The sequence below is a fragment of the Chondrus crispus genome, genomic scaffold (assembly GCF_000350225.1).
Source record: "Chondrus crispus Stackhouse genomic scaffold, scaffold_240, whole genome shotgun sequence".
NCBI lineage: Eukaryota > Rhodophyta > Florideophyceae > Gigartinales > Gigartinaceae > Chondrus > Chondrus crispus.
In genome coordinates this window covers 79,001-90,975 of record NW_005179125.1, presented here as the reverse complement: position 1 = coordinate 90,975, position 11,975 = coordinate 79,001, and the positions used below count along the sequence as shown (strand labels likewise).

General features: G+C 53.0%; 2 protein-coding genes; one reads left to right on the top strand and one right to left on the bottom strand.

Annotated features, from left to right (window-relative positions):
• Positions 1-7,896: 7,896 nt before the first annotated feature.
• On the bottom strand, positions 7,897-9,002 carry CHC_T00009171001 (acyltransferase). XM_005716123.1 is given in 2 exon segments: positions 7,897-8,264; positions 8,265-9,002. 1 exon segment carries the CDS (start codon positions 9,000-9,002, stop codon positions 8,265-8,267), a length of 738 nt encoding a protein of 245 aa, XP_005716180.1. The 3' UTR covers positions 7,897-8,264.
• An 878-nt stretch (positions 9,003-9,880) lies between these two features.
• CHC_T00008916001 (glycosyl transferase, families GT8 + GT64) lies at positions 9,881-11,497 on the top strand. Its single transcript, XM_005716122.1, has one exon. It carries the CDS (start codon positions 9,881-9,883, stop codon positions 11,495-11,497), a length of 1,617 nt encoding a protein of 538 aa, XP_005716179.1.
• The last annotated feature ends 478 nt before the right edge of the window (positions 11,498-11,975 follow it).

Genomic DNA, 11,975 nt, shown 5'->3' with positions numbered 1-11,975 from the left:
CCCGTCTCGACGGTTCTCATCTCCCACCGGGGGGTCGCGGTGTGGAATTTTACCACACCTGTCCCTAGCCCTACGCCCCTCCTGGGCACACCCATTAATTCTTCCTTCCTTTCCATTACCTACTGTGCATCGCGCCCAGCCCCGTACCGGTTCCTTTACGTGTGGTCTCCCGAAAACCCCCAACGAGCTCCCCGAACGCGCGCGCTGTGCCGCGCAGTGTTTCCGGCGCGCGCACCTCTACGTGGCGAGCGGGGCCCGCTTGGCGGACGCGAAATTCACGTCGCGCGGGTTTGTGCGTACAGTCCAGGGCGGAGCGGCGGAGCGGCGGTGCGGCGCGCGCGCGCGGCGGGCAGCGGGGTCGGCTCTCCGCGGCGTTGACGCGCGACCCTGACGTCACGACGGTCGCGTGGACACGTCGGCGGCGGCGCGCGTGCCACGTTGGGCTGCGGCGACCGTGCCGCCAATGGGACGGCGCGCACGAGGTACGTGCACGCGAGCGCGAGCGGGTGCGCGCGCGCGACGTGGCAGGCGCTCGCTGACAGAGGACGCGGTCGCGACGCAAGAGAACGCGGTCGCGACGCAGGAGGCGCGAACGGCCGCGTGCGGCGGCCGACTGGGCTGGTTGAGTCCCGCTCGCGCGAGGCCCCGCGCGAAGGAGGGGGCGAAAGGTCCGGCGGCAACGGTGGCTACAGTCGTAAAGTTTGTCAGGCGATTCGCCCAGCCAATTGAATTGCTGTGCACATCGTGCTAGATACTCTAGCCGCCACTCTGTAATGCGGCATTATTTGCGGCACTCCTCCACCTTAACATTCCCAAACTGCTTTCCATGTACAGTATACGTGTATGATCGTACTTCGTAAAGATTGCTATTTTCACCTGATCCGCACCTTCCCATCCACACACCGCTCACGTGCACATTGTCAGCGTCCTCAGGCCGAGCTTGCCGGCCATGTCGCTCGGGGTGCACCCGCCAACGCACTTGGCCAACACCACTTTGTAAGCTTCAAACCTAGTGCTGCGCGCTGCCACGCACACTTCAACCTGCCCGTCCACATCCGGCACGAGGAAGGAATGCGGAGTACCGTCGACGCTAGAGATTCTGTTATGAATCTCGAAGGCGCCCTTGTTCTGATAGCCCTTGGTCCACTTGCCCGGCGCCACGGTCATGGTTTCACTCCCGCGCAGCAGACGGAAGCCCAAATCCGAGTTCATCCACCAGTCGTTGTGCTCAGTCCGCTCCTCCGCGGCGGTCACGGCCGTCAGGTAATAGTCACCTGCCGTCTCCAGACGGATGTCGAAACAGTACACCCCGCGACTCCCGCCGCGCACAATGCCTCCGCCACCACCCGCCTCCCACACGAGCCCATCCATACCGCCCCGTGATACTGGCGTCCATCCGTCGCGCGGAGGGAGAGTCCCCATCCCAATTGTTACCCGGTCTACTCCGCGGTATGCGCACGGGCCCATGCTCGGCTCGCCAACCATGCTGGCCGCCGCACTCATGCTGGGCTCCGCCATCATGCCCGGCGCAGCTCCCATGCTGGGCTCGGCCATTGCGCTCGGCATCGTATCCATGCTGGGCTCGGGCGTCATGCTCGGCATCGCATCCATGCTCGCCACAGCCATCATGCTCGGCGTGGCATCCATGCTCGGGCCAGACATCATGCCCGGCATCGCATCCAAGCTGGGCTCGGCCCCCATGCCAGGCCCCATGCTCGGCTCGGCGGCCATGCTCGGCTCTGCCTCCATTGATTCCATAGCCATACGACGCTTCTCGCGCTCGCTCCTCCGTTGCACGTACTCACAGATTCTGGGCACGCGCCCCACGGAGCACGGAGACTTGGTCGCGCGCCCGGGCAGCGCACACCATTCACACGCCAGCTCAAAGCACTCAAACTCCTGCCGCCATGGGCGCGTCGCGGCAGCGCACAACCCAGACTTCCGCTCTAGAGCGGCGGTGCACCGCTTCCCGAGCGCGAGGCATCTGGCAGCGAAGAACCGCGGGTTGCTCATGGCCTGCGTTCTCCCCAGGAGCAGGAGGAGGAGGACGGGGAAGAGAGCCCGAACGCTCATTGTGAAGGGGGTGTGCATAGTTGTTGGGCAGGTGCAGACGAATGGTGCGGTACGTCAAAGGTTCGCAGGGGCATGGCCGGCTTTTATACTGCACGGGTGGTATCGCCGGGCGGCGCTAATCCGCAGGCTTTACGTCTTGGAGGACGACGAACCCGGCTGCACGTGCTGGTTGGAAATGCATGCGTGCGTTCGCAGCGATGACCCTCCACGTTATGGATTGGGGCTTCTTCGTCCCGCATGCAGCAGGTTGCGGCTGATCAGATGGCACCATATATGAGCCAGTGTACACGTAAAGGTTTCTGGTGTGCGGCATAACTGGAGGTACTGAAAACGTGTCCACGTGAGGAGGGCCGAGGGAGCGATCAGTTTGGTGGGGATTGGGTGCGCCACGTTCGTGCCTGGTCCTCGTAGGGGAGTGCGCGTGGAGCTGCGCGGACAAGACGCGAGTGCACCGGTTAGGGCCGACGGTTGTTATTTTTGGTGCGTTGGGTACCGAGACGAAGTGCCCATGCACAGAGGGCGTAGAGGGGCCCGCAGTTGTTGCAACAGTTGTTGAGGGTTGGTGGCACACATGTGGCGACGGGATCGCTGCGGAGGACCAAAGCGGGAACAGTCCCAAGGGTACGGTGCGTGTGCTGGTGAGAGAGGCGGCCCTGCTGGCTTGGGACGTAAGGACCATGAGAGTTGGCCCAGCGGGAGGCCCGGTGCGTTTCTCAGTTACGAGCAGTCTGGGAGTGCGCCGCACATGTCCGCAGAGTTCACTTGTGGGTTGCGAGTTGCGTGGGCACTGTAAAGGACGTAGGCGGTTTGTTGTACTGCGAAGCGTCTTGAATTCAGTCCCGCTTACACAGCTATGTTTTCTTCAGAAAAAGCATCCGCGAATTCATCAGCACGTCATACTGTAATGACGTCTATACATGTGTGCGCCACTCAGAGCCCGTCCCAACATAACCATGCCTTTCTTTCCGATATCAAGTTAGGCCATATAATTGGTCACTGCGAGGTGCCCACGTGAAAGACATTGATAGTATAGAGGGGGGGTGCCGGAGACGTCGGACAAAAACCTCAATATTAAAAGGAAAAAGTACTTGTAATTGTCAAGCAATCACCATTTTTTATGTTTTGCGACGGGGACACTCTCAGCCTGTCGTCCACTGGGACTTGGCGAAAACAACCACGGACACAGAAGAGGAGTGATATTGAAGCGCGCGGACACTTTTGCACCTCAACCGAGCACTAAGATCGGACATCCAAGCAAATAAATAAAAAATAGAAAAGTCCGCCTATTTTGTATTTTTGGGTTGTTGCACACTTATACGTAGAAAGCCGTAAGCAATCGATTGAGATATTTTTTCTTTAATTTCAACCACGTCGTTCTGATATACGGTGCACTATCTGGCGCCGTTACGCGCGGCGGTGCTCCTTGGCCCGTGTCGGAGATATTTTTCAAAATATTTTGCATGTCCGATTTTTTTGTCACTGTCCGACAACACCAGCAACCCCCCTTTATATTTAAGACCTTAAGATATATATTTTAGGCTAATTACATTAAAGCAGAAGGTCAGCACAAACAATGAGATGTAAAAAAATGTACAAATAGAGTGGGTCTTTCACACTACTGTAGCAACAAATCGAATGATCATCAACATCCACTCGTGCGTCCCCACTTGCAAACTCCTCCTTTCTCTTCCTCTCCCACCATTCCCATATCTCACTTACTCCGTCTCTCTGTCTCTCCGTCTGTCTCTCTTTCTCTGTCTCTCTCTCTTTCTCTGTCTCTCTCTACCTCACTAGCACCAGCTTCCTAACTCTCTTCACATCCCCAGAGTGGTCCCTCCCTTCCCACCCTCAGCTTGCCATCACCCTCAAAAAACGCAGCTTCTTACCTCCCTCACCAACTGCAGCTCCCCCCTCCCTCACCATTCTCAGCCTCCCCTCTCCTTCAAAACCGCCACTTCCTGCTTCCCTTTTTATCTGCAGCTCTCTTTCTCTCGGAACGTCCCCAGAGTCGTCCCTCCAGTTCCATACTCCGCTTGCCATCTCCCTCATTAAAAGCAGCTTCTTATCTCCCTCACCAACTGTTGTCTCCCCCCTCTCTCACCATTCTCAGCTCTCTTTCTCCCTGACCATCCCCAGAGTCGTCCCTCCCTTCCCATCTTCGGCTTTAGTTCTCTCTCACCATCTCCACCATCCTGGCTCCCTCACCAACTGCAGCTTCTTGCTTCCCTCGCCATCCTCACAGTCTCAGCTCCCCGTCCTGAACTACAGCTCCATCTCACCTTAGTCAATCCCAGCTTCCCCTTTTCCACTCCATTCCCATCTTTCAACTTTTCTCCTTGCGTACCTCGTTCCATTTCTGTTCGTGTCCCTTCCTCAGTATCACCAGCGCCCCACCTTGTCTAGAAGGTCATGACCTTTTATAGCTTCGCACGTCAACCATTTCGAATAATCCAATTGCAGCACTACTTGTAGAGGGGGACGAATATTTATTTGTGGCGTTGGCGTACAGGAGGTCGTTCCAATCGTTTTGTCTTTACCAGATCTATGAGACTGTCACGTTTTCTCGAACCCGCCATTCTTCGTCCTGTTTCCCTTCCTGTGTTTGCTGACCGCGTCATTTGTCTGTGCCACCCCAAGCTTTCTGTGTAAACGTGTCTAAACTCCACTGCTGTCATACCTTCTCGCCTCGAACCGCCTTCATCGACAACGAAATTGTGTATCTTCATGGCAGTGCACCCAATTCGTGATGACTTCCGTACTGCGAAACGCAAGGGCCTTTGCAAAATGCCCCATTTGGCTACTAAAACCCCAAAGGCCTGCTCTACGTGTATTCGTAGTGACAAGTGGTAGAAATTGAACGCATCTTCTGTCTCTGTAACCTGAGAGCTTGATACAGGTGTTATGACAGTTTCAGTGAACAAATATGCTTCATCAGCGGCTATCCAAAATTCTTCGCACAAACGGCCTTCCTGGAGATATCTTCCTAAACATGAGGTCTCATGACTGAGCGAGTCATGAGTCGAACCCACGCAGGGACAGGAGTGTGTCAGAAAAAAATAATTGGAGTCCACCATAGCTTGCACACAAACGGCGTAAAACCCTTTTCTGTTGTAGTACGACGCGGGGTTTTCTTCCTCCTTTGGTTTAGTGATTTTAACTGCAAGACCATCTAGAGCCCCGACACACCCGTCCAACGGACTAAGTGTTTTTCTAGAGGTTTTGAAAGCGATTGATGATGTATAGAGATCTCCTCTTGTTTTTTGGCAGTCCAGGAAGCCGGAGGACCACATTTAGCACACTTACAGTGTCCTCAAAAATCCTGTGGATAGTAGATTTCCTCACGTGGTAGCTTGATATGAGGTCCCACATATCTGCTCCAGCTAGTAGGCGTAGGGTGATTCCGAGGCGCATATCTGGCATGACGGTTGTTCTCTTTGACCTTTGACCCATCTCAATGTTTTTCTGAATTTTACACTGAATAAGTCGCAACAATTTGGCGAAGATGGGACGAGGCATTCGGAATGCGCCGGAAACTCCTCATCGGTATAAATTGAAGTTACAGATAAGAACGTGATTTCGTCTCTATTCATGAGGTGGGATATGCGCCAGCGATATTCGGTTGAAAAAGGGTGTGAAGGGGGATATGGCATCCAGGAGTGCTGGAGATAATATGGAGGTGGAGTCGACAAAAGGTGGTGCTAGACGGGAGACGGTTTGATGCACGGATGATAGCGTGATGTTGGGGAGATCATCCCCACTTTCCGCTGGGCATTTTACTGACTCTGTTCAGCGCGTTTGAGACCGTTTTTACTGTGGTCGCTTGCTTTTGAGTTGTCTCAATCTATTTGTTGTCCAATGAAATTGCCTTTCTGTGAGGCTTACACTCCAGGAGAAAGGGCGCTTACTACCTCTTACTAAGACTGCCATGTTAATATTTGTATCAGCAGCAACCAATCAGGAGGCTCTGCGCGATTGCCACTGATGTGATATGCTGTGTTGGGACGGGCTCTCACCTCAGCACAAAAAATCGGCTCACTAACCAGCAATGTATGCAGCAATGCACTTTTTCTCGAGAAAGAGATCTCAGTAATCTCGCAACAGTGTCGGTACTGTACAGTGTGTACAGTTCAGAAAAGCAGTTAAAGACCACGTTTGTCTAGACGAAGGTTGAGAAAGATGCTATTCAAAAACGTACGCATCTAATCGTATGCATAAACTAGTGCAGTGGCTTTCCACCGCATATTCTTTAGTGCTTCTCATGATAGCTCAAAGCACGTTGGATCATTTGGAATATCTGTCAACACTTCCTACAAATTGAGCCCAGGAAGGACTTCCTGGACACATTTATCACCGTATACGTCGATCTTCACGAGCAGGTTAACAAAAGAAGCAAATTTCTGTATTGCTTCATATGTAAAAAAGCACAGCGAAAAAGGTCAACCTCGTACACAAGCTTTCTTTCTTTCTCGAAAACAAGTAACTTGTATCAGCAATACATAATAGCAAACAATACACCATCTTAATGGCATATCCGGGCCGCGTACAGACCAAGAGAGCATCGCAAGATGAAGCCAAAAAGTAACAAAAGAGCATCCCCGGGAGTGGCGTCCGATCCCCAGGCGGCATTTCGCACACATGCGATGCAAGGTAGTTGAAATATACCTGCATTTAAACGCCGCTCTTCACGATACATGCCACTAAGAATCGAACCCACGAACCCGGGGGCAGTGGTTATTATTGACCCAGCCGTCAAACCACTGCACTGAGATGCCTCTGCGCTGTTGAGAAATCGTGACTACGATTGTTATTTAAACATCCGGCTACAGGTTCCCATCAAAAGACAGCTTACTTGTCTGCTATCTACTGGTAACATTGTTCAACTAAATATCCCAGTTGCTTGCTCTAAAGAAAGACAACTAAAAAAAAAGATATAGCATTTCTTTCTAATTCCATGATGAAACTGAAAGTCGCTTTTCACAAGTGTTGCTGAAAATTTCAGAAGCAAGATGGAAGGTAAACATGCCTCTCTTGACCGACTTCAAATTAAAAGCAGGAATCACTTGGCAACTACAGTATCACTGATAAAAGTATTGACTTACGGAACAAAAACATTCTCGGCTCCTGAAACAAGCACATTATATGTCTGTATTTTCTTGTCATATCCTTCCCATGCCCCATACTCAAGACAAACGAAGTGAAGCGCAGACTTGATGGATGGTGGGGAGCCGTCTACTGTGCACGTGTATCGGTTTTAGCCGGACAAACCCACTCCAAAAAAAGCCGATGCTTGATGCAATCACAGAAGAGGAGACGTGCATCGGGAGAAGGGAAGGAAGTAGTGTTGCGTTTTTTTAGGATGAAACATCTTCGGAAAGCAAAATGAAAATATAAAGCTTTGCATGGGCTTGATTCCCTAACATATATGGACGATGCCTCATGGTAGAGCCTCAAGGGAGCTTCAAACAGAAGTTGCCCCTCAAAGACAAACATGTACGAAGCATAAAAAAACTTTGTTCTACAGAAGGTCGCCAGGAGATTGTGGTACGTGTACTGTACTTGATGATCTTCAAGTCTACGACACGAAAATAGAGGGCGTGCCATGAAGATTTTGATACCCCAGCGTAAGAGTTGGTCACCATAGCAATGGTCGGACGAATGAGGACAGAGCCATAGCATGTTTCCAGTCATTTACTGCAGTGTCATTATGTGTTCCAAATTGACAGAACTGTGGGGGCGCTTTCTTGTACATGGTTTTAGTTAGTCTGTTCGAGCCACTTCGAAATTTCTGCAATATAGTTGCATTCGATCTACACACAGAAAACTCCTATCGATGATTTGAGAATGTGCCGCGAGGTGGGCTTATAAGATGAAAGAACGACAAATTAATGGCGGCAGCCCAACGCTTACGAGGACATGGGATGGATTGCAACAGCGGATCATATTCTGACAAGAAAGCTGTGATCCTGGCTGCAAGCCTGGACCGCAGAGCCATCCAACTGATTCACCCTGAATCTGTGACCAACCCGCCGCCAATACACACGTCGCTCCTTCGTCTCTGCATCCACGTCAGTTGCAAGCGAAGTCCACGCGGACCTCTCATTCGCTGTACCCATAGTCTACAAGACCGGTCTTGACAACAACTTTCCTCATGACTGCAGAACTGCTGATCTCCCTCTCTTCAATCCCCGGCATTAGGAGATTCCATTCGACTCGATTCCCTTCAAGATTCTCAACACCACCTCGCCCACCATCCTCGTAAGATTAAAATGCCCTGCGCCTACCCTCTCTACACGGGCCCCTTCCCAGTCTCCACACGCCTCTGCACTCTTCCTCTCCACCATCCCATCCCCCTCCCCATCCCCCTCTCTATCCCCTACCACGCACGTAACCCTAACCCCAGGCCTTTCTGCTGTCACGCCCGCGCTCATCTCCCTCAGCGCCGTGAACCTCTCCGCCAGCTTGACTCTCTCCTCCCGGGATACTGTGCCGCCCTCCTTCCTATCCCACACGCCCAGAACCACTGGCAAATGGTCTCTCCTCCTGCCCCGCCTTAACCCGAGCTCAAACTCCATCGCGCGAAAGTCCAGCCTCCCCTCTTCTCTGACGTTTGCCGCCGCATCTACATACCGGTGCGCCATGCCAGTCATCAGCATCCCGTCGCCCCTGGCGATCGCCTGTCTAGCAGCAGTAGAAGCAAGCAACGGGGCCCCAGCGCACAAAAAATGCAATACGTGCCTCTTCTTCCAGGACTCATCGCGGGCATTCATAAACGCGGCCGCTAGGGGGCAGCCGTACCCGTGTGCCGCGATGATAACAGGCCGGCCCGCTTCTTCCACTTTCCGCACTAGCCGATCTGTGAAAGAAGCTTCCGACAGTATGGTGGATGTATCATGGCGCCAGTCATAGCCAACTGCACTGACATAAGCCATACCGTTCGCTCGTAGATACGTGAAAAGCGCATGCACCGGGCCGCGCGCAGGGAGCGGATGGCAGTGGCCGATATGCGAATGTGGGGAAGGAGCGCAAGTGGATGAAGGATATTCTACAGAGAGAGGGGAGAGGAAGGGGATGGTGCGTAAGATCGTGTACAGCTGAGTGTAGGTAGACGGTGTAACGGGGGCGAGGAAGAGAGGACGCGAGCGGTGGGAGAGGAGGGTGCCTTGGAAACCGGGGATGAAGATGAGGGGATGAAAGATAGGAGAAGGAGAAGACGTGGCGGATGGGGTCGGACTTGGTTGGAAGGAGGCGTAGTTGAGGAGCTGGCGAAAGGCTTGCTTTGTCAGTGCCGGGCGAGGGGGTTGGGCGGTGGAGGTGAGCACGAGGGTTGCCAAGATGGCGAGTACGAGCGCCAGTTTGGGATGCGGTGGGATCATGTTTTCGAAGCGTCCATCTCGGAGCAATGGCCGGCTTGTTTCCTGAGGATGAAGCGGGTGGATGGAATCAAAGGCGGGGGAATGCTCGCCCAGGCGGCACCCTTCATTGCGAGATGCGGGATAATGGCAATGGGGTCGCATCTGAATTCGGGAATACAGCGAGAAAAAATCAAATTATCTGGCACTTCCAGTCCGTCTGACGGAGCCCTTACAACGTCTGTCTTGTTCAAGCTCTTGCCTTGCAGGAAAGTGGCAAGAGCTTCTAGGTCCGGGAAACCGCCGGCCCGCGTGCAAGTTCCTCGCGTGGAGCACCTCGCACCTTGACCTGCGGGCCGCCTCGTCCCACACTCCTCTGTCATCGCGATGACTCAAACACAGAGCCACGCAGTTCGAGCTTATTGCCCCCTCACCTCTGCCCCCCGCGCCTCTCCATCATGCGTCACATCTCGCCTGCTCCCATCGTCTTCCTGTTCACGCTCAGTGTCTGCGCTGAGGCTCTCCAGAACTCCGCCAATCCATCGGCCATAGCCTTCGCGACTCTCCTCTGCGACGATGAGACTCTTCCGGCAATCGAAGCGCTGGGCAACTCCCTCCGCATCGCCCACCACAAGGAGCCCCTCCTCGTTATCATCCCCCCGTCTGTCTCGGCCCCTTCCCTGAAACGCTTGAAATCCATGAAAAACGCGCGCGCCGTCGAGACCGAAAGCCTGCGGTATCCGTTCAACTCGACAACGGATCGCATGAGTATTAACAAGCCGTGTCGGTTTTTGAAACTGCAGCTCTGGGGTCTGTCAGAGTGGTCGAAGATCGTATTCTTAGACGCCGACACCATTGTGCGCCGCAATGTCGCAGAGCTTTTTGACTACCCCGGTTTCTCCGCCGTCAAGGACCCCGTCGGCATGAACTACAACACGGGAGTCATGGTTATCGAGCCGAGCAGCTACGTGCATAGTCTTATCGTCCAAAACTACGCGCATGCGGGAAGCTACAATATTGGCGATCAAGGTGCTTTGAACGCGCTTGTCAGCTTCGATGCATGGACTCCACTGCCAACGCAGTACAACACGTTCCACACCGCGTCCGGGGATGCGTTCAAAGGCGCCAAGATTATACACTATTCGGGTGATGCGAAACCGTGGAACTTCTGGCAAGCCAAGGGGCGGGGGCATATTCCGATTAGGGCGATGGTTGAATGGTGCAAAATGGCGAAGGATGTGCCAACGGCGGCATGCCATATGAGGGGGCCAGTGCATGAAGGAGGATGGGACGGCTCTGTGAACCACTATTATGATTCTGAGGGGGAGGACGGCGGCGTATCCGTGCTGCTGTCCACCTATGATAGGAAGAGCTGGCGAGAGTTGTCGGTTTGGTATGCGAAATTGGATTTTGTCAAGGAGGTTTATGTCGTGTGGCAAAACGCGAAAAAGGCCCACGAGAAGGCGCCGCACAAGAAAGTCATGTTTTTGTTTCCGAAGGATGACTCATTGAACAATCGGTATTTGTCGTCACAACTGTCATCAAATTGCGTCTACATTTGCGATGATGATATCTTTTTGCCAGAGCCTGCGTTTCGAATGGCGTTTGAAGTGTGGAAGCAGAACCCGTCGAGACTGGTCGGCTTTTATCCTAGAGTATGGCATCCCACCCCCGGGACCTATTCCACAGACGTATCCCCAGGGTATAACATTGTCCTAACGAAGGGGATGTTTTCCCATCGGTCCATTCTCATGGCATACAATTTGTTTCTACCAAAGCGACTTACGAAAATTGTAGACGAGAATTTGAACTGCGAGGATATTCTATTCAACATGCTTGCCGTTGGAATGACCGGTTTGCCCCCGCTGGCTGTTTTGTCCAACGAGACAATTTATGACATCGGCAAGGGTACAGGTATTTCGGGGAAGAAGGATTCGGCGCATCTCAACGTGAGGGACTATTGCGTGCAGCAGTTTTCAAAGCTTGGGATGTCCGATTCGGGACTGGTATCGGAGGGGTCTGTGCTTCCGATGGGCATGAAGAACCATGTCATTGGCGCCGCGTACGATACATAGGGTGGCGTGGGAGTGTGTGCCGGAAGCGCCCTTGAACCGTAGAAGGATTTTCTCGTAAACATAGTTTTGCTTGTACACTCGTTTGATGGTGTCCCCTAGTTGGGGATGCATGTCTGTGTCAAATCACGATATACTGATAAGCAGATTGCGCGCCACGACGGGAGTTTGATCAGTCTTTGTCTCTGAAACTTGTCTGAACGAACCGTTTCAGAAATTAGAGACAGGAGAAGGATAGTCTTGGTCCGAGCATGGGGATTGGCCGGGTAGACATTGCATTGTGGAATTGATAAGCACCCGTATTGAACACATTTCACTATTTGGAGGGTTCACTGAAGTTCAGCGATGGATTATACCGCTTCGTGCCGTACCGGGATGATCGGCAATTAGTAACTACAATCTATTGACGTGAACAAAAGTTTTGAGTGAGGATGAGCCACTTCAAATTACACCTGTTCGGGCTATTTTCCTTGTTGCGATA